Source organism: Phasianus colchicus, chromosome 6, assembly GCF_987193195.1.
Source record: "Phasianus colchicus chromosome 6, bPhaCol1.hap1.1, whole genome shotgun sequence".
NCBI lineage: Eukaryota > Metazoa > Chordata > Aves > Galliformes > Phasianidae > Phasianus > Phasianus colchicus.
Window position 1 is genome coordinate 9,370,020 of NC_143441.1, and position 25,756 is coordinate 9,395,775.

Here is a 25,756-nt window from a genome sequence, read left to right on the forward strand (position 1 = left end):
TGTGGGTAATTTTAAATAACAGTAGTTGTAACATTATAGCACCCAATAACGTAGTCTGTGCAGCCTTTGCTAATTCTATATGAAGCTCAAGCCTTCATATAGAGTTGGTGATTGTAGACCCACTGATAAACCTTTGTGCAGTGGAGTCACTGTAGTGGAGATTTACTTTACTACAGTTTCATGATCTTCACAACTGTGCCATCCTACATGTGTTTGCAACAGCACTGAAATGTCTCAATGCTTTATATGATATCTGCAGATGTCTTAACTTCGACTGTTTCTCTTTGAAATTCCATTAGTGCTCCAAAGGTAACACTCTTGTTTATGTGAAGTCATACAGACTTAGACGCATCTTAGTGCTTCACACATAGTTTCATAGATGTATTTTACCTATTGAAGTTCAGCTGATGTGTAGACTTGGGTAGACAAGCCCCTTGTAGCATCAGGGAGGACACAGTGGTTGAACACTCTGCACTGAAATCTGATGCAATATATATCTTATTGCGTCAGCGTATCCCCATGAACTTACCTTACCTCTTTGTGACTAAAATATTGTTTGAGTACAAATAAGTGCTATTTGTGTACTAAAATATTATTTGTGTACAAACAATTGTGTGCAACTTTATTTGTATTCAAATGCTTCTTAAAAACGATTGTGTTTTGACAAGAGCAAATATCATAGATTCCAGATAATCTTGAGTTTGAGTTTCAAATTATAACATGGCTTGCTTTCTATGTTAAACTTCAGCTTATTATTTTTTAGCTTATTACCACGTGTATAAACATGACAGTGTTCAATCTATTTTGATGCAGGCAGCCCTTGTTGGTAATCCCAGTACTATATCACAGTACTACGCCTGTTCTTGTAGAATTTAAAAATGCAAAGAAATGAAGTGATATTTATGTTCTGATAACTCCAAGTGTTAAACTAATAAAATTTGTAGTGGAGTTTATCATTCCATTACGACACAAAGGTCAGGGTGATGTGAAATACAGATTGGCTAACACAAATATGTTGCAAACACAGTGCTGTTTCTACTGACTCAAGCAGTAAGTCAGAAATAAATAGGTGCTGGAATTTTCTCATGCAGTCCTGCTTGCAAGTGACATGGATAGCTCTGCAAGAGGAACCATACAGCAAGTAACAGTGAAGGCATCCACTCCCATCTCTGTTTTCAAACCATTCTTCAGTGCTGTTAAGCCCAGGGGTGGTGTTTACTTGAGCTCAGGACCACATTCTCTCCAGATCCTTTTCACTGTGTCCTCATCTGTCTTTGTTTCTCCCATCATATTTGCTTCTGGTGTTCCCACACTAACTATTTCAGAATCTGCCATCCAAGCCTCTCTGAATTTACTTTTCCACGCACATTTGAGCATGTGCCTTTAGGTTTTGGTGGCAGCACCCATCTGTGTTTTGGTACTGAAATACCATAGATGTGGGGTTTTTCCTTAAATTAAGATCTGTACATAGAAGTTAACGAGGTAGGCCCTTGAGGCTGATGACCTTAAGCAAAAAGGATACAGACCAGTTCAGACAGTAGGCTTCAGCCTGGTCATAATCACAAAGATGTTTGGTTCTGTCAGATCCTTTACCACGTGTCAGTCCCACATCTGTATGTCAGTAAGGTTTATATAGAAACAGCAGTTGACTTCAGGGAAAAATGTTAGCAGTAAGTGGGGAGCAGATGGAGGAGTGTCTCAGGATCTTTTCTTCTCTCCTTTGCCTTCTCTTACATGCCAGTAAAGCTGTACTTAAAACACTCCTATGCAGATATAAATCAGCCTTCTGCTGCGTGCACTTGACCTGTGTTATATATCAAGTTTACAATAACAACTGAGTCTGGGTGAGTCTGGGCTCAGGGTACAACCTCTGGTGGAGCCTTTCTTGAGAACATTGTTGGAAGAATGAGTTGCTTGAAGAAACTCACTTGTGTTAAGTAAGAGACTTGTTTTGAAGCCCTGAACCCTCCTCAGATGGTGACAGGAATGTGCAGAAATGGAATGGTAGAGGCACAGGAAAAAAAAATCATCTATGACAGGTTAGGGTTGTGGATTTTACCTGCTCCGAGTATTAAAGAAGCAATTTGAGATCTCAAAATGTTTAAGTCCTGTTTTACACTATTTTACCAGGCAGGCGAAAAGTTTTGAATGATTTTTATGCAGACAAGCTGGGAGAGAGTCAGGAAGGAAAAAAAGACCCGCATCATTTTATAAAGTTTACAGAATCTTCTGTCCCATAAGTTCTGCTCTCAACCTTACTGAAGAGCATATATTTATAATTTGGGCATCAATTCTGCAATCTCATCCTCAAAAATGTTCTTTTGTCTAACTTGAGGAACTCTGCATGAGGCTTACATTCCTTATATTGCAGAACAGGAATTGTGTTAAGAAAAGGGCTTACACAGTGCACCATATCTGCACTGGATGTGGATTTTCAGTGGTTCTTTTCTGGTTAAATCTACTGTAGTTTTGTGTGGAACAAAAATGTGACAACTTAACTGTTCCAGTCAGGACTGATTTTTGCTTATAAAGAATACTTTTACTCTTGTAGTAAGCATCTGCCTTCAACTTTATCTTAGACTTGAAAATTACTTGAACTCAACTCACCCTGAGTATATGAACAATACATATGTTTAAAAAGAGACTAACACAAAGATTATGATTTAGTTTTTGTTGTTGTTGTTTTTCAATAGTTGTTTTCAATGTCAGCTAGTTTAAGTAAAATGAGTATCAAAACTGTTCTTGAGGTTTCTGTTTGCAAATGCTATCTAACTAAAGATATTTTAAACTCTTTTGCCAAAAGCTGAGAACTCTGTACGGTAATTACAAATACTAGAGATTTAATTTGTGTTCAGTACCTCAGCTGACACAACTTCACATGTTGGGGTTTGATAGATCAGGCTGGAAAGTGGTGTTTGTAGGCGCTGTTGATCCTCAGCAGATGATGCGAGAAAGAGACAGACCAAGGAACCTGCTCCAAAGAAAGCAAATGCATCAGAGGTCTGTACTTACAAGCAAAAAAAATCCACACAAACATCTACACAGTCATAAACCAACACGGAAAACTGGTTGTAAATGACTCAGGGGTAGAAATAATGCTACAGAGAAAAAAAAAAAAAAAAAAAAAAGGATTACAATATTTATTATGTAATAGAGGAAGGTGCTTTGTATCCTAAAATACCCAAAGATAATATTTTCAGAATACTAGCAGTCCATTTGCTTATCACAGGCAAATTTTATCCAGTTTTTAAAGGCTGAACTGCAAGAAAATGGGTCTTGCTGTACCCACTCACAGTACCCTCAGCAGTTATTTGAATTTACATCAGCAGAGAACAATTCCTGGTTAAAAAAAAAAAACACCATCAATTTATAGTCTTGTGACTACTGTGTAACTATTCTAAAGTGGAGTAAGCAGATAAACCAGTTTTGCTATACATAAATCACTTATCTCTGACTGTCAGAAGTAGACAGTTCACTACCCTTAGCTTTCTGCAAGCTACCAATTTCTTTTCTATAACTCAGAAAAGTATTTTTCTTCCATGTTATTTATGCTACTTCTCTTTCTTATGGGGCCCACTTTACGTCTACAAATATCTGCCTAGAGAAGGTTTGAGTTCTCAATTTAAAATCTATTTCTTCAGTAATGACAGTTTAAGCCAACTTCTTCCACAACTGTTATATACTGAATAATTACTACCAGTTTAAGAACTGGACTATAAACATCCCATAAAATTCACTACAGTTAATTATGCTATTTTTGTCATCCATCTTTAGAAATGAAAAAAAAAAGGGAGGGGTGGGGGGGGAGAAGAGGGGAATAATCGTTGGTTGTTTTGTTTTCTTGTCAGGTTTAAAAGTGGTATTTTGCCCGCAATATTTTCAGTTCTTCTCATAAAGAACTGTAACTTGGGAGCTAGTGCTTATGTTAATAAGAAACTTGGGCTCATGCCCTTTTCGTAATTCTACCTTTTGTCAGCTGCTACTTATGTGCAGATGTTCAGAACCATTTGTCTGTCCACAAGCTGGCAAGAAATGCTTAAATCAATTACTGCAGCAAAAATACCACTACTGTTGTGTACAGAAATAGGCAGTCGAGTCTCAAATTACCGTTCATCTTTAGGAATCAAGAATAATGTTCTGTGTGCTTATCTTGAAGGATGTCATATGTACCTTCTGAATAACAACAGATATTATTTTATTATTAGTGCAATTAAGGCCCTACTGAGCTTTGAACAACCTGTGCAACTGTACTTAGAGAAAGCTGATACATGACCTGTGTTTTAGAATCATAACATATCCGAAGCTGGAAGGACCTATAAGGATCACTGAGTCCAACTCCTGGCTCCACACAGGACCAAACCAAAATCAGACCGCACGTCTGATTACACTTTGCAGTCTCAGTACTTTACTACAGACTGCTCACTAGCTGAATCATTTTAATAGGACCGCCCATAATATTATTTAACAATCCTCCGAATGATTAGCATTCGAGTTTTCTAGAGTCGTGGGCTACTCAATTAGCATCCCCTCAGTGGACCAAATATTTTAGGGCCAGAGGGCACGGGATTAAGCAATTCTTCCTTGCATCCCCAATGTTCTCTAACTGCTAGGCTGCTGTAATATAACAACCATGTATTAATTGCTTTGGTACATCGTGGAAAATTAGAAAAACAGCACAAAATCAAGCTATTTTATGTAATAACTCCATATTTCGTAACGGCAAACTTCCTGCCTGCCTGTGCTGCGTGGCACTGATTTTGTAACAACTCTTGAGCCCAGGAGGCAGAGCTGTTAAGGATTTATTTTCCCGCAAAAGTTTATTTATCGCACGTTATGTATACAAGGTGTGTTTCCTCTTCTAGTTTTGTGTGCTGGTAGGTGTTGTTTGTGTTGATTTTTTGTTTTACAGCCCTCAGTACCACAGCGAGCCGCAGCCCTCCATGCTGCCCTGGCTTCCAGTTCTTCATGCCAGGCTCCCCAGCTTTCTCTGCAAGGCCACGCACCCAGACACCGACTTCCGTTCTCTTACCGCGCAACCCCAGGCGAAACTCACCGCCTCTCAGCGCTCTGACGCCACTTCCGCCCATTTCCCTTTCCGCTTCCGGGAGGCCACTCCCGGCATGCAGCGCTCCCGCGGCGCGAGGGAGGGCGGAGGAAGAAGCGCGCCGGAGCAACCGCGCGCCGGCCCGAGGGCGGGGCTGCTCCTCCGTGACGTCTTCGTGTGTCGAGGAAGCCCCCGCTGATTGGCCGCGCCGCCCCCTCACCTCTCCCCGCTCCCCTCCGATTGGCCCTTCCGCCGCGGGCCAGCCAATCGGCGGCCCGGATAGCGGGCGGGCCGCGCCCCGGCAGCGGCGGCTCGGGGCGGGGGGTGTGCGCGGAGGAGGCCGCCATGTTGGCGTGAGCGGCGCGCGGGCGGCGGCAGGCGGGAGCGGCGCGCGGGAGCCCCACAGGGGCGGCCTTTGGCGGCGGGCGCGAGGCGGCGGCGGGCCGCGGGAGCCCGCGCTGCAGCTGCTGCCGCCCCGGCGAAGGATGCGGCGGGAGGCGCCGCCGAGCCGGGTCGGTGCTCGGACGGCGGCCCCGAGGGGCGTCCGGTCAGGGAAGGAGGGGAAGGAGGAGGAGGCGGCGGCGGCGGCCGCCGGGTCCCAGGCCCCCCTCGGCGGCCGGGCGGCCGCAGGATGCTGAGGGCGGCCCCGCGCCCCGGTCGCGCCGCGGGCGAAGGGCCCCCCCGGGGCTGAGCGCGGCCGCTCCCCCCGCCCCGCACGCGTTTCTCCGTCCCGCCCCGGCTCCGCGCCGCCCCCCGGCCCCTCTCGCTTCCTCCCGCCCCGCGCCGCCCGCCGAGACGCCGCCTCCCGGCGGAGGCTCCGGGGCCGAGCGGCTCCTCCCCGTCCGGCTCCTCCCGCGGCGCCGCGGGAGCGCGGGGGGCGGCGGAAGATGGCGTGGGTGCTGAAGATGGATGAGGTGATCGAGTCCGGGCTGGTGCACGACTTCGACGCCAGCCTCTCCGGCATCGGGCAGGAGCTGGGAGCCGGCGCCTACAGCATGAGGTGCGCCCGGGGGGGCGGGCGGGGGCCGCGGGGCCGCCCTGCGCCGAGCGGAGGCGGCAGCTTCGCGCCTTCCTTCCTTCCTTCTCCTTCCCACCGTGCCTCCTTCTCCCCTCCTCCCCTCGGTTTCATTTCCCGCACCCCGAGAGCCGGCACGTGGCGGGGGATGCCCTCTGGAGCTCCCGGGCTGCGGCCCTGCGTGCCTCTCCCGTCCTGAAAACGGCGTTTTCCTGCTCCTCGGCTGTGCGTTGCCCCTATTCCAGAAAATTGTTCTCGCTTCTGGTTCTGCGGTTGTAGTTTGCGGTGAAGCGTAGCTGCGTTCTCTTTCTAACGTTTCGGAAGCGTTCTTTCATGAGCCACCAAACGCTGTGGCTGTTAATTGAGTAGTAAAATGGCTGTACTTTAGTCACTCTGTTTATTGTTTCATATTTACGTGTGGAGTGGGTCTCTGGTGACCTCCATTTTTTCCTTCCACTGCCGTGGAGCTCTTCCTGTTGGAGCTCGGCAGTTTCTTCTCTTCTTGATCATTTTCCAGGTTTTACAGTAGAAGTATTTAAGTAGTCTCCGGGTGTGCTTTCCAAAGTGAAGATAAAGCGGTACCTGTTAGAAATAAAGTATGTTTGATCTCAGCTGTGGGCAGAGCTGTTCGGTCCCTATGTAACTCATTAGCACCAAAAGGGAAACTATTTTAAGACCTTTGATTTTGGGAATCTTTCAGACTAAAGCCTCGCTCACGTAACTCAAGTGTTTTGAATCCTGCAGAGGTGCAGAATGCTGGCACAGTTAGTTTTGGTGGCCAGACCTGTGTGAGAGGTTTGCTCTCTCCCAGGGTTACCTGAGACTTGCCCTTTCCCCCCCCCAACTCTTTGGGTTGGATTTCTCAGGTGAGGTGCTGTAACTGAGATATCTTTGTTTGAAGTTAGGGATTGGGGTTTCAGCTGAGCAGGAACGAGGGCTGTTGTCCTGGCATCTGGGTTGTGTGCTCAGCAGGCGCCGGGTGCAACGTGCATTTGATTTTATTACTATTCTTAAAATTAAAGCTATCTTTGAGAACTTGCCAATTCGTAGAAGCAGGTGATTCACCTCTTTCAGTGAGGATACTCGTGAGTGTATATTCAGCTCTTCTGGATGGTTATTCTTTCTCCGTTCCATTTCTGTCTGTGCCAAGCGGTCACCAATCCCACAGGACAGTGCAGGTCATTGGGGCTGTATGGCAGCTGCCTGAGTGGCTTCTCACCATTCACTTTCTGGTTTATCTTTCTCTTATGCAAACAGTAATTGATAACACTTGATAATACTCGCATCTGTTAAAGAAACGTGCTTTGTTCTTTACCACGATGCAGTTCTTTCTAAGGTATTTTAGGATAAAAATCCCAAGGTTTGAATGAGAGGGTTTTTCAAAGATTTCATTTTCTGTGTTTGGAGTTCATTTCTTCCCCTAATAACACATGCTGCTTGGTTCCTTGAAACTTTAGTTTTGATCCTCAGTGGTGGTGTTATATCATCCTTTTTGTTGTTGTTATATTAGCATTTCTAGTTGTTTATTTTCGATTACCATAGAGTTTTAGCAGTCGAAGAAAACTCACAAAAAGTTATGTTGGATAAATGGAGTTGTACTTTAATTTTAAATGTAATATTGTCCTCTTTGCAATTCTGATGAGTCACTTAAAAGTGTTTTGGGAACATGTACTGGTATTTTAAGTTAATTCTTTGAACACAAAGGGATCACCTAACTGCAATTAGTATCTACAGGACTCAGGGATTTTGGCATTTTATGCATTTCTTACACGTTTTTCAAGTTATACTTGTGGGAAATGATGGCTTGTTCAGTTGATGGTGATGTCAGATGGGAAAGCTAAGGGAAGTGGTGTAACAGAGTGAAAATATTCCAGTCTTGACTCTGTGTGCCAGCAGAAACAGTGTGTTTGTCACTTCCTTGCAAAAGGGTAATAGAAAAATAAATGTTTTTTGGAAAAGACTACTGAGAGAACTTCTCCAGCTCTATGGATTTGTATTTTTTAAGGAATGCTTTTGCATGTGGTCTCTGCTTTACCTGCTCTGGATTGCTTGCAACATAGCTGGTACTTCCTTGGGTTGATACGTGTGCCCTGCTATGGAGTATTTGGCATTATTTGTGTGGATGTTGTTAGTGAGAAGGCTGCTTGTGAGCACTAATTGCTGTGTCCAGCCAGTTTATTTTACAGAAACCCGCTTCTCTGAAGATTTATCTTTAAATAGTGCTCACAATTTCTTTACGGTCTTGAAACTCAGTTTTCCTGCTTTTTTTTTTCTTCATCTAATTCAGGCCATGAGTGTATAGCCAGGAATTTCAATACTTTAAGTATCTTTAGCAGTAGTGGATCTGAGTATTGCTGTCAAGTTAAAGTGGCAGTGATGGTGTTGCATTACAGCACTCACCCTCCTGGTGATTTCCTATCACTTACCTGGCGTAATATCCGTGACCAAAGATATCTTCATAGTATAGCAATAATAGATAATTTTGGGGACCACTGATCTTTGGTGTGAACTATTAGAAAATGGAGACTGTTTGACTGAAAAGAGAACCTTGAGGAACAACTTGCCATTTCTCCAGCAAAATTCTGTATTTAATCGGAGTGATTTGATGTATTAATTAATTGATTTAAGTTAAATGAGCACAAATACAAGAAGTACCTTAGTACCCATGATGCAATTTTATGTGTAATTTGGAGGCACAGCATATGGATTTCTTTAAGTGCTTGCAACCCCAGTGGTATTTCTGGTGCAGAAATGAAGGCCTGTCATTAGGGAACGTGATTATTTCAGGTATAGCTATTTTGGTATGTATTTCTGGATTAAAAATGAAAGTTTATTAAACTAAATTGAGTATGATCATTCTCACACAAATGACCACAAAAATAAAGAAAAAAAAGCAAGCCCAGGGTGTCTGTAGGGAGCTGAGCAGCCATGGCTGGAGGCAGTTGGAAGGCTGCTGCAGGCAGTTTGGTTTTCTTGCTGTGCTGTGGGGAGCTGCCCTGAATGCTGGGGGAATGCTGCACACCAACTGGCCTCCAAGGCTGAGCATGAGTTACCCACTGAGGTTATCTGTGTAGAGTCAGGGAACTGCTGTCCTACGGCTCATCATATCGCTCTCAAGTGAAAAAGAGGCTGTTAGCTCACAGTCTCTGGGTCTTTGATATCCTTTTATTGATGTCTGCTTAACAAGGCTGGGTCGTGGCAGTTACCATCCTAACCTTTATAGTCACTATACAGACAGAAAGTAATTGAGTCCTGTGGTTCAGGCCCTGCTGCCCTTGTGGCTCCCTTTACTTTCTGACAGACAGGATGACTGCTTACCCTGTACAGCACCCACTGCTTTGAGATTCTGCCATTGGTTAAAACTCCTTTTTTAAGAGAAGGGCTGACTTAACGTGCCCCAAAAAGTGTTTTCTGCATCACAAATAAGTAGTCTCACGGTGCAGTAGTCTCTTCTACTTTTATGTCTTTCACTGCAGAAAAAATACTTTTCACTGACCTCGGACTCTATAAAATAGCATGTTATGTACTGATCAGCTTTGGAGCCTGATTCTGTGTGCAGACACAAGTACGTAAGTATTTGTCAGGAAATAGGTATTTGGGGAAAAAGAAAATCCACAGACCTAACCCTTCATTACCACAGAAAACATTTCTGTTCGCAAGTGGTTCGGTGGCTGTGTTGAAAGATAAATCTCATTCTCCATCACTGACACGGATTTTTCTTTTTCATTTCTTCCCCTCCGTTCCCCCCACAAATTGGATAACACAATAAAATCTTTCAACAAAAAGACCTTTCAGCTCCCATGCTTGTATTCAGTGTTCACCCCTCATGATGAACAGAGGCAGGGACTGAAAGCAGGTCTCTTAGAGATGTGTTATCAGCAGTTTTTACACCAGGTGATGCAGATTGGAGCATCTGCCTTGCCTCCCCATGTTGGAGAAGAATCAGGGATTTGTGGCTGTAAACAAACATTGATTGTACACCTTGCTTCCATCATGAGGTTAGGAATACAGAGCTTTTGGTGGTAGCATTGTGGTGTGTGGGTGTCTGTTGTCAGACTCCCCATAAGCTGAGGCCTTTAAGCAGTTGAGTTTCCATTATGGAGGTTTGCAGGATTCCCAGCACAGCGGTACGTTTGCACCTGTTTTCTCATTCATCTTGTGCCATGTCAGAGAAAGTTGTTTCCCAGCAGCTACTGCTGGTGATCTCTTCTTACACTGAATTTCCTTTTCTGGATGCAGGGAAAGTATTAGGAAGCGTCAGCCTGTTTCTTTACATGTTCCTGTTGCTTGTTCAGACACCTTAACAGTGCAGAGCTTAACTCCTATTCAAATAGTGCTCAAGAAACATTTTTCTCAAGGTATTTGCCCTTGTAAATCATGGTTTAAAGTTTCAAAAGAGTTGTGTGTTCTTGGATGCTTTAGTACTCTCACACCCAAAAGCATACAGTCCAGAGACAGATAAGGCAGGTGATTGATGGAATGTCACTTGCAACTCTGATGACATACTAGTTCCTATTTTTGTAAGGACAGAAGGTAGTTCTTTTGTTTTATGACCATAAAATCAATAGGCAGGATTTTGTGTTTGGAGAGAAGGTGATTTCTGCGGCCAACAAAGGCATTTCACAAGCATGGGAAAAAAGTTAAGTCATGTTTTTCTTGGCCTTTCTGTACTTTATTTATACGGGCTACTTAAAGTGCAATAGCTTATCACGTGTGATCCATCTGACTGGGCGCTGTGCTTCAAGCTGTGATGTGCACCTTGCTTCCTCTTGGGTGCCTCACGACTCTTGTGTGGTGCAGCTTCATTTGTGTGCTTCTGTGGATAGTCCCAGCTGGGTGTTGCAGAGGTGTTTACAGCATGCTTTTGGTGTGTGATGAGGGTTAATTCTGTTTTTCTAGGAATGATTTCTCCTTCCTTTAGAAGGAAAGAGTGCTTTCACTTGAAAGCTTTAAATAACAAATCTTGAGGTCCCAGGACAGGACTTCTCTTACTGGAGCAAATATCTTCAAAAGTTGATCTCAGAGTTCCTTCCATTGGGAGAGTAAGCCTTGATAGGTCAGCCAAGATTTGTCTGCTTTTTCAAATGATGTTAGGTAAGACTGGCAGAATAGTGCTGCTCTGTTGCTGTGTTAGACAACCTGAACGGAGCTGGTAGGACAAGTGTCCACTGTTAATCTGCTTTGGGCCGACACTGATAAAATTGCACCAGGTGAGTGAGTAGAAGGATGATGAAAGGTTATGAAAGTAGAAGGCTGATGCTGGTTATGATGATTTCCTGTGTAAACACAGAGGTTTGGTGATTGTGTTATTTCTCTTAGTAAGCATGAGGAGGGGAACGGGAACAACTCATGCCTGCCCTCGGGTTATGTTTGGCAGGATGGGGTATCTCTATAGTAACATTTTCCACCACCCTCAGCTGTGTAACTGTGAGTTAGACTGTGCTATGTGCTGATAGAGATCCCTGCAAAATATTTTGGAGGGGGAAGGGCAAGTGCGGCCCATGGTGCAGGAATTCCTTATGCCAGCTGTGCTCAGAAAACCCGCATTGCTGAACGATGGGCTCTTGAGCACTGAATGGGATGGGCTGTGCTCAGCTGCTGTGCCACGGTGCCGTTGGAGTGGGACAGAGCTGATTTCTCAGTTCCTTTTTTAAGAGAAGTTAATAGTTGGGTTGCAAGCAGGATAGGTTTCTTTGTCACTGACACTTTAAAACCTGGATTTGAAGCAGTTTATTGATACCTTATTGACTGTCCCGCTTTTATCTCTATCTTTGAATGAGAACACTGACGTTCCATTCCTGTAGCGAACAAAGCTAAATGTTAATGAAATGGTGTTTCATTGCATCTCAGAGGCAGTTTTGAATTGCACTGGCTTCTCTTTTCCTTTGCAATGTGCTGGAGGACTTTCCTTTCTCAGAGATATGTATGCGTGGAGGAAATATCCGCAGGTTCTGTTATTTACTTTGTGCCATTTTCTGGAGCATTTTTTTTTTTGGAATGGTGGCTTTTAAGGATGTGCTTTGTGTGCTCTTTACGGCTAAATTGTGGGGTTGGAGTAGGATGTCTTTTTTCCTCTGCAGTAGCAGTTAGTCATCACCACTCTGCAAGTATTAGATAAAGCAGGTTTCAAGCTGGCTAAATTTGTCTTCTGTTTGTGTTTGGTGGCTTCCAGTGCCTCGTCTGTTAGTTTAACTAGCTCCTTAACCACTGCACACATTCTTAAGGTAGGCCAGATGCATTTTCTACCTGTGGTTTACAGATAGAGACTTGAAAGATGCTTTACATAAGTACATGAGAGACTTGCCTTTCAATTTTGTGTTACGTGAAAGCAAGCACTGCAGGTATTGAGAGCCATGGATTATTCATTTGGTGAGATGCTTTGCATGCCTTTTTTATTGCACTTCTGCTCTTACGTGTGTGTATTTAAAACACGTTAATTGTTGCCATGTTCTTTCCGTTTTAAAGTTCCTCTTTATATAAAAGCACTGACAACTGTTCAGCATTCCAGAGTGTGTCACAAACGCAGGTTCCCAGTGCTGAAGTCCCATCTTGGGACAGTGCTTCTCCCTAGCTGGTGGCAGAGCTCCCTCCTGTGTCTGGCTGCCTCTGCTCAGCTGTGGAGCCCTTCCCTTTTTCTTCTCATTCATCCTCACAGAGCAGCCCACTGACCTAATGTATTTTCTCTGCTGCCTCTGGATATGTGACAGCTTTTGTCCATAGGAAGGAACTCTTATCTTTTTTTTAAGGAACACAGCCTCCTCTGGGTTCCAGGTTTGGGGGCTGGCATCACTCCCAGCAGGCTTTTAGTGCTTTTTTAACAGCTTCCTAACTTAGTGCGTTCTTTCATAGCATCTCCTGTGGTTCTCTCCTAATGGAAAGGAAGCAAGGAACCTGCATGGATGTCTTTTTGAAATTCTAGTTGTTACTTCTGGGAGAGACTGTAAAACCTCCATGAGAATTCCCTTGCAGTAAAACAGGCTGTAACAGCAATGAGCAATGACAAAACATAATTTTACTTCAAAAACTGAAGTAGTAGTGCATTTTGGATAAGACCTTTAGATTTCTTTTGCAAAATGTATTAAATTAATGTTTGTAATAAATGGAAGGGGAAGAAACATAAGAGATACATTTGGATTAAAAACTACAGCAGAGATGATGTGAGAAATATTCAGTTCAGGAACTAATCTTTGAAAAAGGCTTTGTGGATCTGCAGGTTGGAATTTAATCATGAACAGAAATTCAGTGGTAGAAGAACACTATTCTGGAGTAGAACTCACTTATCTCTTTGAGAACTGATGGCCTGTTACTGTATACAGAGACACCAAATTAATGTACTGCTAATACAGAGTATTCTATACAAAGTACGAAGTGTGTCATTGGTTGTGATGAAGTTCAGTTCCTTAGTGCTGCCTGAGGACAGCATGGATTGCTTTTTATACTTCAGAAACTGGAAACGCAAAGTTTTGCCAGTCTTTTTATGAGGTAAAGTATGGCATATGCTGTCTATACCTTGTGAGTCTGCTGCTTAATCATTACTGTTCCATTCAGAGTGGTAAAACCAAATAACAAGTCTGAAAAATATTCAATGTCAGCAGAATTTATGTTAAATAAAATGACATAAAATGGGGAGAAGGATTTTCAGTTGTTTTTTAATTTTAGGCAAGACAGGGCCAACAGTCTCACACTTATTGTGCTTTTTTTCTTTTCAGTGATGTTTTGGCACTGCCTATTTTCAAACAGGAAGATTCCAGCCTTCCACCAGAAAATGAGGCCCAACATCCACCCTTCCAGTATGTTATGTGTGCTGCAACATCTCCAGCAGTAAAATTATACGATGAAACTCTTACATACTTGAATCAAGGTTGGTATGTGTATATTGCAGGCATAACTACCATGAATGCAGCTTATGGTGTAAATTTCAAAACTAGGTTTCTTCATATTTTGAACAAGTGAGTCTGGATAACTTGTTAGCCATCTCATGTTGTCCATGTGGTACGTGGATAGCTGTATGTCTTATGTTTGAACCCTTGTAGTTACCAGTTGTACATGTCTCGCTTTTGTCTTGTCTGCATTTATCAGAAATTAAGTAGATAGATCACCTGTGAGTTTTGCTGTTTTTTTCTTTTATAGCCTGTGTTTCACTTGCCTGGCAGTTTGGCTTTCTTTTTACAGACAGCATCAACTGCTGAGTAAAATAATATGTGACAAAACCTCCCTCATCTCTGGAAATGCCATTGCTGCCCTAAGTTTATCAGCTAGTAACTGCAATCAAAATCATTTTACAGTTTTTGGACTATATTGATAACCTTTGTACACTCTCCCTCTCCTTGCTCCAGCTCTAATACTATAGAATCAGTGTTCTTTTGTGGGTTTGCTTTTTCTTTTCTTTGTGTACTAGCACCTAAAAATCTCTCAGTAGACAGCGCTGTAATTGGAAGGCATGGTTCTTCAGCACAGTATATATGAAAAATAACAAAACAAAAAAATGTCCAATGTTTCTTATGCGTGTCCTACTGTGTTTTGGTGCATTTATTCTTTTTAGCTCAGATGCTTCTTTGAGCAATGTGCTTAGTATGCAGGTAAGAGGGCATACATTAAAATATTCATTGCTGAATTTTCATTGGTACCTGAAAGAGTTTCACTGCACGCTGGGCGCCTTAAATCTGTGAGAGCAGATTGTATCTAATTTCATAATGACATGGTGATGAGGAATCATTCTGAGCTTTCCATGTGAATAAAGTTGACAAGTGCTTCATCTTGCAGCAGCAAGTCTGTCTAAATATACCTTAAACATTACTTGACTTGTCTACTGATGTGAGAGTATTGGAAGTTCTTGAGGCAATTAGTCATTTCTTACAGACACATGATTGCATAGTTCAGCAATTTGCTTAGTCAGGCTTACTCTTTTTTTAAGCACTTCTTGTACCCTGCATGCTCTCTTTAGCAGTAAGCAGTACAGTTGCATCAGTGTGCTGGACCAGCAGCATGCTTGGCACTGTTGAGAAAAATCTGGTATCTGTAGAAATACACTTTTTCTTCAGGGACAGGATCCAGCCTCCCTGCCCACACAGTGCTTGAAGGTCAGCTCAGCGTGCTGGGGAAGCAGCACAAGATAGCAAGCTGAAATAAAACAAGTGCCATCTGACTTCTGAGGAGAGCTTGCCATTTAAGTACCACTGTCTGAAATAACTGTAATTGTTTCATCTGGCCTTGAAAATCTCTGCTAATTTAAGATTTCTTGCAGAGTTGTTTTGTAATTTTGCAGTGTTCTAGGTAACTTGCTGACACTGAAAAATCAAGACATTGGTATACACTTTTTCTAAAGAAATTCAGAAACAGACAGTTGTCCAACTTCTCTTTTGTGCTTCTCTTTTTTCTTCAGGCAGAAATATATTTACTGCTCAGATTAGGACTTTTTACTAAATTTATCTTCTAGCTATTAGTACAAGCCCTATGTATTAATATATTAATCGTGGGATAGTTTTGAGAGATGATATATTTTATACAGAAGTCAGTTTAAAGCAGAGATCTAATTTTTGTAGTCCCGTGTTGTAGTTTACGATACTTTGGAGTTGTACTGATGCAAGTGCCTGCATAACAAGTTGGAATAAGCACTCCTAGAAAAGGAGTAATTTTAATACTGGTTACTTCCGTTACCTGGTTTCTAGTTTAGCCCTGTTACCACCCTCCTGCTTAATCATTTTCAAGGGGATTGCAAGTAGGGAGTGCCATAGAGACCTGATGCCCTCTTCAGTTTCATAGTTATCTTACTGTACTGGATCGAGACTACCAGAAGCCAAGGGAATGTTTACTCTATCTGTTAAGGTCTGATGTTTCCGAAAGGAACACGTAAGTATGCCCTGACTTCACTCTGTCAGTAAGTGTTTTAATGAGAGTAGCTAATGACATATTTTAAGTGTTGAAGTTTTCAGCCAGAGCTGATGCTAGAAGTTCAGATCTTGGAGTGATGATGGTTGTTAGGGCTTCGCAAGGTTTTTAGTTGTAAGATCTGTTAAATGAGTCACAGTTTTAGGACAGTGTTCTAAGCTGGCTGCTGTTCAGCTAGATGTACATCCTCATAGCAGAAATGGTATGGGAGAAAATCCCTGTTAGAGGGGAGGCTTGTAGGTTTGTTTATACGGTGCAGCTAGGCTTGCAGTTCTGTGAATGCAAAGGACTGCTTAGGAGAGATGGAGCTTGTCAGCAAGGAAATGCTTGCAGAGCACCATTAGAGGAAAATTTCAAAATCCTTTCTAGGAAATTGGTGTGGTGGGCTGCCTTTCTGAAGTACGTGTGCACCTGTTACATGCAGTGTGGGGAGTAGATAACATGAATTAGAGGTCTGTGTGCAGCTGAAGGGCTGTGATCTTCTTGCGGCTGGGGCAAAGTGCAGCCTCTGCATGTTGGCAGTTACACCAGAAGGTCCTGCTGCCATCCCGAGGCACTTCATCAGGCTGGAGAAATGAATTGACACAAACCTTCTGAAGTTTCACAAGAAGTGCCAGGTCCTGCACGTAGGGAAGGACAACCACATACACCAGTACGTGCTGGGGACCGCCCAGTTGGAGAGCAGTTTGGCAGAAAAGGAGATGGGAAGGAGGTGAACACCAGATTGAACGAGAGCCAGCAGTGTGTCCTTGCAGCATTAGGCAAAGTGTTGTCAGCAGGTCAGGGGAGATGATCCTTCCCCTCTACTCAGAACTGGTGAGGTCGGACCTGAAGTTGTGTGTCCAGTTCTGGGCTCCTCAGTACTAGAGACACGTGGACATACGGAAGAGTGTCCAGCGAAAGGCCATGAAAATGATGAAGAGACTGGAGCATCACACCAGTGAGGAAGGGCTAAGGGAGCTGGGAGTTATCTCATGTACAAATACATGAAGAGAGGGTACAAAAAGGAAAGAGCCAGGCTCTTGTCAGTGATGGCCAGTGCTAAGACAAGATGCATTGGGCACAAATCACACAGGAGGCTCCCTCTGAACACTTCTGCACTGGGTGGGTGACAGAGCACCGGCAGAGACTGCCCATAGAGGCTGTGGAGTCTCCAGCCATGGAGTTAACTCAGAAGCTGTGAGTTGATCTGGATGTCTCTGCTTGAGCAGGGGGTTGGATGAAGACCTCCAGATGTTTTTTCCTAACCATTCTGTCATTATTTGCTTTTGTGAAAGAGCGTCCTACTACATTTTTGGTGCTAAAAATTGGGCAGTTAGATTTGATAGCACCTTACATTGCCTTGCTTCTCTGGTTGTTCTTGAGGAAAATATGTACCACTCAGTGGAGATGTGACTGGAATAATCATTGCTCTGCCAGTTCTCATATTGTCAAAGCAGCTACGTATCCAGAACTTCAGATTGGAATGTATCTATCCCCTTGTCTCAAAAATTTCTTACTTTTCTTTTTTTCCCCTCCATTTTAAAACAGCAATGGACAGAGGAGGAGTTATTTTCTTTTAAAATAAATTTTATTAATAAAAATATTAATATAAAAATTTTATTAATAGTGCTTAAAAATCACAAAATCACAGAATGGCTTGAGTTGGAAGGGAGCTAGTTCCATCCCTCCTGCTGTGGGCAGGGTAGCCACCCACTAGATCAGGAATAGAACTGATCTGTTATTTGCTCAGGTGCAGTACGTACATTTAATTTTTATATATATTTTTTATGTCATCAATGGTCAGATGTTGCTGGAGTAAAGAAAGCTTGTACATGTGTGGTGCATACCCTGATAGGCTGATTGTGTTACAGCAAAATAAAACCCCTTCATAGTAACGCTTTTTAAGAGGCTTATATTTGGAAATTATATAAATCTGCAGATCATACAAAGGCAAAAGGTAAGTGGACAAAATTAAACGTGGGAGAGTGGTATGTATTTTGCATGAAGCATATAAATGCTTTTTTTTTTTCTTCTGGGAAAGCAAAGCACAAAAAAAAAGCCCACAAAACCAAAGAAAAACCAAACCATCAGAAGAAAAGAATAGTTACTCTAAATGTAAAATATAATACTCAAGCTTTGGGAGTATCTGTAGTTTTACATGAATTAAAAAGATTCACTTCATTGTTGCACTAATTCCTGTACTGTGGAGTGAACCTTGTTATAGAAATCTCTTAAACAGAAGTTTGAGGTACTGATATTCTTGTATAAGGATCAAAGGCTCATTTAGGTGCATTAAGCACGAAATGGCTTTGTGGTCTGACTGTTCTGTTGATAACATGTTCTTTCTTTGCAGGTCAGTCCTATGAAATACGGATGCTGGATAATCGGAAAGCTGGAGACATACCAGAGATCAATGGCAAACTGGTGAAGGTGAGCATCAGTTCTCTAATAGTGTTGCTCTGTTTGTTGGCATGTGAAAAAGAGTAGCTTTTAACCTTTTGTTGCACAGTGACTCATGGAGGGAGATGGACTAGCTCATCTCATCATTGAGAGACATAGTGGAACCTAATGCTTCATTTTGTTGTTTTGCTTGTTTTGAGTTTACTGCAAATTAAAGGAATATACACATATACATTTCCCCATTTATGAATGAGTTAATTTCATGTAAATAGATAACTAAAGGTGACCTTATCACTTCATTTAGACTTTGTGAGGTCTGCTCTCCAGTCTGTAGAAAGATGACACGAATCTCCGTTAAATGTGCATTGAACTCAAATATCTAAAGTTGGGTGAGATGAATCCAACCCAGAGCCTTATATTTCATGGATTTTTTTCTACTGCCACCAGATACTTGTTGAATGATAGTTGACCAGTGATACCAAAAACAAGAAAATAAGGTACTACCTATATTGTGCTGAAGTGTAGCGAAGACAGTTTTTTTCATGTGAAGCTTTAAAATACTTAGGTGTCTATAGATGCATATCCAGTGGTTCTAGGCCATGCCATCCTGTAAATCCATAGGAAAGCAGACCTCTGTAACTCTGCTGCTCATCAAGCACTTTGTTCCATTGTTGAACTCCTGCTCTAATTCTGTATTTGTTTTGTTATGCTGTAATATTAGCAGAAGGTATGTTGAATCTGACACGGTGCACAGAGTAGGAGAATGAGGCAGAATGAAAGGTGCCCAATTCATAGGACAGATTATTAAAAGAATGGCCTGGTGGTGGTGGGGGGTTGGATTTTTCTCTTTGCAATTTTTATCAAGTCTTCCAGGAAAATCTTACTCATGCTTTGTGTTCGGAGAAGAAGGAAAATATAAGTTACTTCAGCAGCAGTACTGAGAAATTAAACCAGAACAGTGTGCCTGTGGGAGGCTGAATCTTTACCTGTCAGCTTTGGGCTGTGTCATTTGAGAAATTTGGCTGGCCTGTATAGTCCTGGGCTTTGTTCTTACTTGTCTGTGGGATGCTTGTTCAGAGGTAATTTGAAGAAGCATTAAGCACAAACATAACATTTGGCTTTGGGAGTTCTGCAATTAAATCTTTACAGCCAGGCATTTTGACTTGCCATAATAAGCACGTTGCATATTTTGCCCCATTAGGTGCTACTTTGTTATAGCTTTGGAAAGTCTCTCTGCTGCAGTTTTATAGAATCATATCTTGGTTATGAACTGTTAGTTAGGTAGAATGAAACAAAGCAATATAAAATTTTTATAAACTAAACTTAATTGTAGCGAGGTATTGTGTTGCTTCATCAACATAATCTCCACTTTGGAAACTTAAATACCAGAATCTTAGAACATTAACAAAGAGGATGTTTCACACTGATGAATTAGTGGATATTATGAAGTTTGATTCTTGTCAACCAGCTCAGCAGCTGGTTGTGGTGTGTTGGTGTCTATGCACAAGAACATGTTTTCCGTTATTTTTGATGTAAAACCAAGGAAATGTTATATACTTTGAAGAGGTGCTGCATTTAGAAGTCCTTGGTTTTGTTTTGTTTTTAGCACTTTTGTTCACAATTAACGGTCATAGACTATATGGTATATTTGTTTTTTCTGTATTACAACTAGCTTTATATGTACTATTCATGCAGCAGAACAGAAATTTGTTTAGTATGTTTAATATAGTAGGACAAGGAGAAATGGTTTTAAGTTGAGGGAGGGAAGATTTAGGTTGGATATTGGGGAAAGTTCTTTACAGAAGGAGTGGTGAGGTGCTGGAACAGCTGCCCAGAGAGGTTGTGGATGCCCCATCCCTGGAGGTGTTCAAGGCCAGGTTGGATGGGGCCCTGGGCAGCCTGGTCTAGTGTTAAATGTGGAGGTTGGTGGCCCTGCATGTGGCAGGAGGGTTGGAGATTCATGATCCTTGAGGTCCCTTCCAACCCTGGCCATTCTGTGATTCTGTGGCTCGGAGCACAGCTGTAATAGAACTGCTGACAAGAATGGGTACTGCTGGATAATTGCTTCCAGATTAATGAAGTTAATCAAATCCTAGTATTTTAGATAACTATTTCAGGTAGAACATCTGGAATAGTTTAGAATTTGTTACCTCTTACCATTAACTAAAATAATAGTTCTATTGTAAATCTGTTTACAAGTACTAGGAGGAATTATTAATCTAATTTCTTAAAACTTTCTACAGTAATTCACAAATCTCCAATGGAAAAATGAAATGGTGAAACTATATTCCCTGCTTTTCAAAATAAATGATGGTTTTGTGTTTTCTTTCTAAAACAAGTTTATGTAGCCTATGCAGTGTTGATGTTGTGCTGCCAGTGTTGCTCTCTTTGCTGCACGTGATTTATCGTGACCTTTAGAATAAAGAATTTGTAAATCTCTTCTTCCATTTTTACCACATTTTCAGCTGTTTCCTTCTGTTCAGTTTTATTTCAGTATTCTGGATTATTTTGGGATACTGATGGTTGCCAAAGTTTTTCTTTTTTTCCAATTTTCTGTAAATATTTATTTGTCAGCTGTATGGCTATTTTGGAATGCTGTGGTGCTTTGTCTTCAGGCTGTTTCTAGGCATATAATAACATTGTGGCTCATGAGATTATTGTTCTCTTCTTATTAGAGTATTATAAGAGTTGTGTTCCATGACAGAAGGTTGCAATATACCGAACACCAGCAGCTAGAAGGATGGAAGTGGAATCGCCCTGGGGACAGACTTCTTGACTTAGGTACAACTGTTTCTATCTGTTGGCATTATATTAGATTAAATACTCACACTTAAATCGATCATGATCATATTTATGCTAACACTTCTGCTAACTGATGAAGAACAGTGCAGTGTTCTGTGTGCCACTCACAGTGTATTTTGAAGAAAAATGTTCTTTCACTTTCATGTTCCTTTAAAACCTTGAAGTGCTGCTGAGTGAGGTGGCAACTCTGCATCTTCATACATTTAGTACTCTTTCTAATTTTGATTCCTAAATATTATAGTAATTAGGAGAACACAGATAAAAATAACTTTCTGTGGTAGATCGTGGAAGTGGCACCGACATGATTTTTTTACTTTGCGTAGCTTTATATTATATTGTTTCATAAGCCCTGTGTCTCTGGTGGGGAGGAGGGGGGAAATCAAAACACAGACTCATGCACAGAGCACTTGGTATATTAAATCTACTAAGATTGTTTAGATCTGTCCTAAAAAGCTGTTTATGGCAGCCCACGTTTTCTCACTGTACCTGTATGTGCTCGTGGTAACCTTATATGAAAATGTATTCCTGTTGTTTTCTTGGAATATGGTCATTTTAAAATATATATTGCTTATTTTAACGTAGATATTCCAATGTCTGTTGGAGTCATTGATATCAAGACAAATCCAAGCCAGCTCAATGCAGTTGAATTTTTGTGGGATCCAACAAAATGTACATCTGCTTTTATTCAGGTTTGAAACTTTACTTGACTGGATGTTTGTGTTTGATGCCTTTCAGGTTACAAACAGTAGTAGATTTGCACTAGGAAGTTCCTTGGTTTCTATTATGTGAGATGGCCATTAAGTATCAGCTTTCTGAGAAGCACAGGTTCAGAGCAACTGTTAGATACATAAAGGTTCCTAGTTAGGTTTCTCAACTTAATTTGATCTTATAAAAGCAGCTTTTAAGGGATTTTTCAAAAACCTTAAAAAAGAAAAAATTCCTTAAAATATTTAGTCGTATGGAGTATTTGAATGTATTTATTCTAAATAATTGGCACTGTTACATTATTTTATTTGGGAGATCCTGGATGAAGTTCTTAGATCAGATATTCAAACTAGTTTCTTATATCAGTAGGCTTCTCTGTAACAGGACTTCTATTATTTATTTTTTCTTATTTGATATTTAGGCCAATTGAACATGCTATCTTTGCACATTATTTAGATAGAATGTTCAGTTTTGCATTACAATCTCTAGTTTGCTTTTGTCTCAGATCTGTTTTTACTATGGAAAAAAGTTTGAAGTTCGAGGTAGCTTTGTTCCTTACTGAGACTGCCACAGGTTAAATTCAGCACTGTCAGTAAATTAACTTTGATCGGGTGCAAAGACCTTTTTTTCTATTAAGAATTACGAGATTATATAATGTAGTCATTCTTGAAGAAGTGTAAAGCAAACCATTTAAGATTTTTGTTCATGCACTCCTTAGAAGAAATGATAGCTGACTGAGTGAAAACCAAACTGATTCTTACTATCCAGGTATAACTCACTTGCTCTAAAGGCTGGTGATCACAGCATAGCTGCACTGGCTGCACTTCTGTGCACAGTCTGTGGTTCTCTGTTGTTGATGGCCATAGGAAATTGATGGTTTTATACCTAACCGTTGGCAGTGCTAGGGATGCAATTGTCCCTGGTGCTGAACTGGCTTTGTTTTTCTGAGGCAAGCAGAAAAACTGAGTGTGTTACCCAGTAAGATTCATTATAACTCATAGTTTCAACTTATTTTCTCATTAGATACCTTTGGGGGATATCTGTAGCTAATAAAGATGTACTTTCCAAGAAAGTCTGTTGCTTTTTATGGGAAGGTGGGCATATTTGAAAAGACTCTTTTCACATGAGATTAAAAAGCTCTTCCAAACCAGTCTTTCTATAGCTTTGAAAATACTCATGACAAGTAACTCTCAAGTTTATTCTAGCTACAATACATTGAGCAATAGTATCTTGAAAAAGTTTTTGCTATATTCACGATAGAGAAAGTTGCCATGCTCATACATTTCTCTTAAAATATGACAGTTTACAGCAAACTCTCAGTTAATTAGAATCTGTGATGAATTGTGGGTTTCGGAGAGACTTTGGTCTCACATGTGCTTGTTTCCTTTCTTCCCTGTCAGCTCAAGTATTTGCATGTACACTAGAAAATACAAGTTAGTTATACATCTTGATCCTCAGATATGCTGGGTCATTTGTTGCTTGCCCTTAAAAATATACCTGTGTAGGTAACACCTAGTGAAATTCGTGTGTAGAATACTTCAGAGTTTGTTATTTGTTCAATTTGTTTTTAGGTACATTGTATCAGCACTGAATTTACCCCTCGTAAGCATGGAGGAGAAAAAGGAGTTCCTTTTAGGATTCAGGTTGACACTTTCAAACAGACTGAAAATGGAGAATATACAGATCATCTGCATTCAGCCAGCTGTCAAATTAAAGTTTTTAAGGTAAGGGTGGAAAGCAGATATTTAATGAGTCAATCTAAACTCTTATAAAGATGGGGGGCATCTTTATATTACTGCTTGACTTCTGAAATGAGATTTCAGTTATAAAGCTGTTTTCCTTCTGCTTTATTTTCATGTAAATATTCATTTGTAGCCAAAAGGAGCAGACAGGAAACAGAAAACAGACAGAGAAAAGATGGAAAAGCGAACTGCGCATGAGAAGGAAAAGTATCAGCCCTCCTATGACACCACCATTCTCACAGAGGTAACAAAACTGACTTACTTCTGTTTGCTGAGGAAGAAATACATAGGTATAGTCTTGAAAGGGTTGGGGAAGAATTAGTTCTATGCAGAGCTAGGCTTTTATTTGGCAAACTTGTCCGGTGGACAGCAACATTAAACTTAAAGATTCTGTTTAATAAGCTTCATTTAGATGATAGATGCTTGTATTAATGCACACTGAGGTAGAACGCTGTTTGGCTGACTGTACTGAACCCAAGAGCAAGCCTTTTGGTACAAATCTAAAAGCCTTGCAGCTGAGAAGGCTGAAAAAAACCTCACCAACAATTAAAACAGAGGGGGGAATCTAGAATTTAATTATTCTAGAATTTAATTATTTCACAGACTACAGGGTAGGTTTGGTTTTTTTTTGGACGTTATTGAATTTAACGCCAGAGCCTCAGTAGGTTTTTGCATTTTCTTTTATTTAAGCATCAGTGAGTTCTATACAGTTTTCTAAAGAATTTCAGAAGTTTTACAAGGCTTTTAGATCTTTCCTCACTGTATAATGAAAAGAAATTGATCCAAATCTTTGGTGTTTGTCCAGATGAGGCTTGAGCCTATAATTGAAGATGCAGTTGAACATGAGCAGAAAAAGTCCAGCAAGCGGACTTTGCCAGCAGACTACGGTGATTCTCTGGCAAAGCGAGGCAGTGTAAGGGACTTCTGCTTACCTTTTCATTGTGCAAGATACCTTGTGCAGTGTTAGATATAGGAGAAACTTCCGTAACATAAAGCAAAAACATTTTGATTGCTGTGTCTTAACTTGATCCGTTCTTACCTATATCAATTGCTCCATCTTTGTTCTTAGCAAAGGAATACTTCCTAAATCTAACACTTAAGATAAACTGTTGCAAAGGGACTGTATAACTTTCGAAAGTAAAGAGCTTTAAGTTTGTCCGACTTGAAATGAAATAGCATTTTGCTTTTCTGTATGTATGTGCCTAGTGGAAATAAGAACAGTGAAATGTAGTGAAAATGTTTTGTCCCGTATTTTTATTTATATTCAATATGAATTTCCAGTACATCAGTATTTTCAAGTGGCATGCACTGTTGCACATGGTTGATCATTATTTACTGATTTTTCCTTTAGCCATCTACATCTGTGCTCCAAGCAGGCTTAATGTAGTTCAGAACAGTCAGCACAGCTTTACAATGTGTGTATGTGTGCCCCTCAGATTGAATTAAAAATCCTTCCTGTTCTTCCTGTCAGGGGTTAGCATTAGATTTTCTAAAAGCAAGTATCAGTGAGACCTTAGTAATGGTTAAGATAAGAAGCCGTCCTGCATCTTCCATTTGGCCAAGTTGAAATGTCTGCTTATTGTCTAGCTGTGGAATACAATGATTTGACTGTTGTTTGAACAGAAATATTGCTGTTACCTTTCCAGCAGCACTGAGGCAGTGGCTGCTTGACTGTTGTCCCTCAGACATTATTTAGTTTTGCATTTATGATCTATTGAAATGATGCATAGGGTTCACTTCAGTGTGTGCCTCTTGTTTGTAACTAGAGAGGCATCAGGCATTATTTAGATGGGTTCTTCAGGTACTTCCTCCCTCCATTTCCCAACATCTGTACGCACTGAGCTGCCTGAATTTACTTACTACTGTTTGTGGGTGCGGGGCTTTAAGGTCCAGCTTTAGGATTCTGCTCAGCTCTTCTTTCCTAAGAAGCTGGGTTATTTTCAGCTCACTTGTCTTTCCTTTCTCATTCATTTTCACAAGAATGCCATGTAAGTGTGCTTTTCCATCATTGCCTTTTTTTTCCGACCTCATGTTTTAGAATGCAGTGTATTCACCACAATTTCTGCAGTATTTCTCACAGTGTTGTAAGAGGCTGCAGACATAACACTGCCTCCTGGACTTCAGAGCAGGCGTGTATGGACAGGTGACTTTCATCCAGGGGCCATCAAATGAAAAATG

The 25,756-nt window shown here is 41.2% G+C and overlaps 2 protein-coding genes across 8 annotated transcripts in view; one reads left to right on the plus strand and one right to left on the minus strand.

Moving 5' to 3' along the window:
- Positions 1-5,470, minus strand: part of LOC149917409 (uncharacterized) — a 33,560-nt gene extending 28,090 nt beyond the window's left edge. For 2 of the 4 annotated variants that reach the window (XR_016467657.1, XR_016467656.1), the window contains exons 1-2: positions 5,054-5,470; positions 2,859-2,971 (exon numbers count right to left, since the gene is read on the minus strand). Coding sequence is in view for 1 of the 4 variants with exons in the window: in XM_090142389.1 (XP_089998515.1) it covers positions 2,935-2,971; positions 5,054-5,391 (375 nt within the window). In the remaining 3 variants the exon portion in view is untranslated. Of the gene's footprint in view, positions 1-14; positions 2,972-4,919 lie in introns of those variants that run through there. The other 2 variants (XR_016467658.1, XM_090142389.1) reach the window with 2 other exon arrangements.
- UBP1 (upstream binding protein 1) overlaps positions 1-25,756 on the plus strand; it is a 46,832-nt gene that overhangs the window by 10,253 nt on the left and 10,823 nt on the right. The window contains exons 1-8 of one of the 4 annotated variants that reach the window (XM_031590395.2): positions 5,784-6,044; positions 13,769-13,920; positions 18,283-18,359; positions 21,005-21,110; positions 21,714-21,820; positions 23,408-23,560; positions 23,712-23,822; positions 24,384-24,491. In XM_031590395.2, the coding sequence (XP_031446255.1) occupies positions 5,932-6,044; positions 13,769-13,920; positions 18,283-18,359; positions 21,005-21,110; positions 21,714-21,820; positions 23,408-23,560; positions 23,712-23,822; positions 24,384-24,491 (927 nt within the window). In that variant the 5' untranslated portion in view covers positions 5,784-5,931. Of the gene's footprint in view, positions 1-5,783; positions 6,045-13,768; positions 13,921-18,282; positions 18,360-21,004; positions 21,111-21,713; positions 21,821-23,407; positions 23,561-23,711; positions 23,823-24,383; positions 24,492-25,756 lie in introns of those variants that run through there. The other 3 variants (XM_031590394.2, XM_090142387.1, XM_031590396.2) reach the window with 3 other exon arrangements.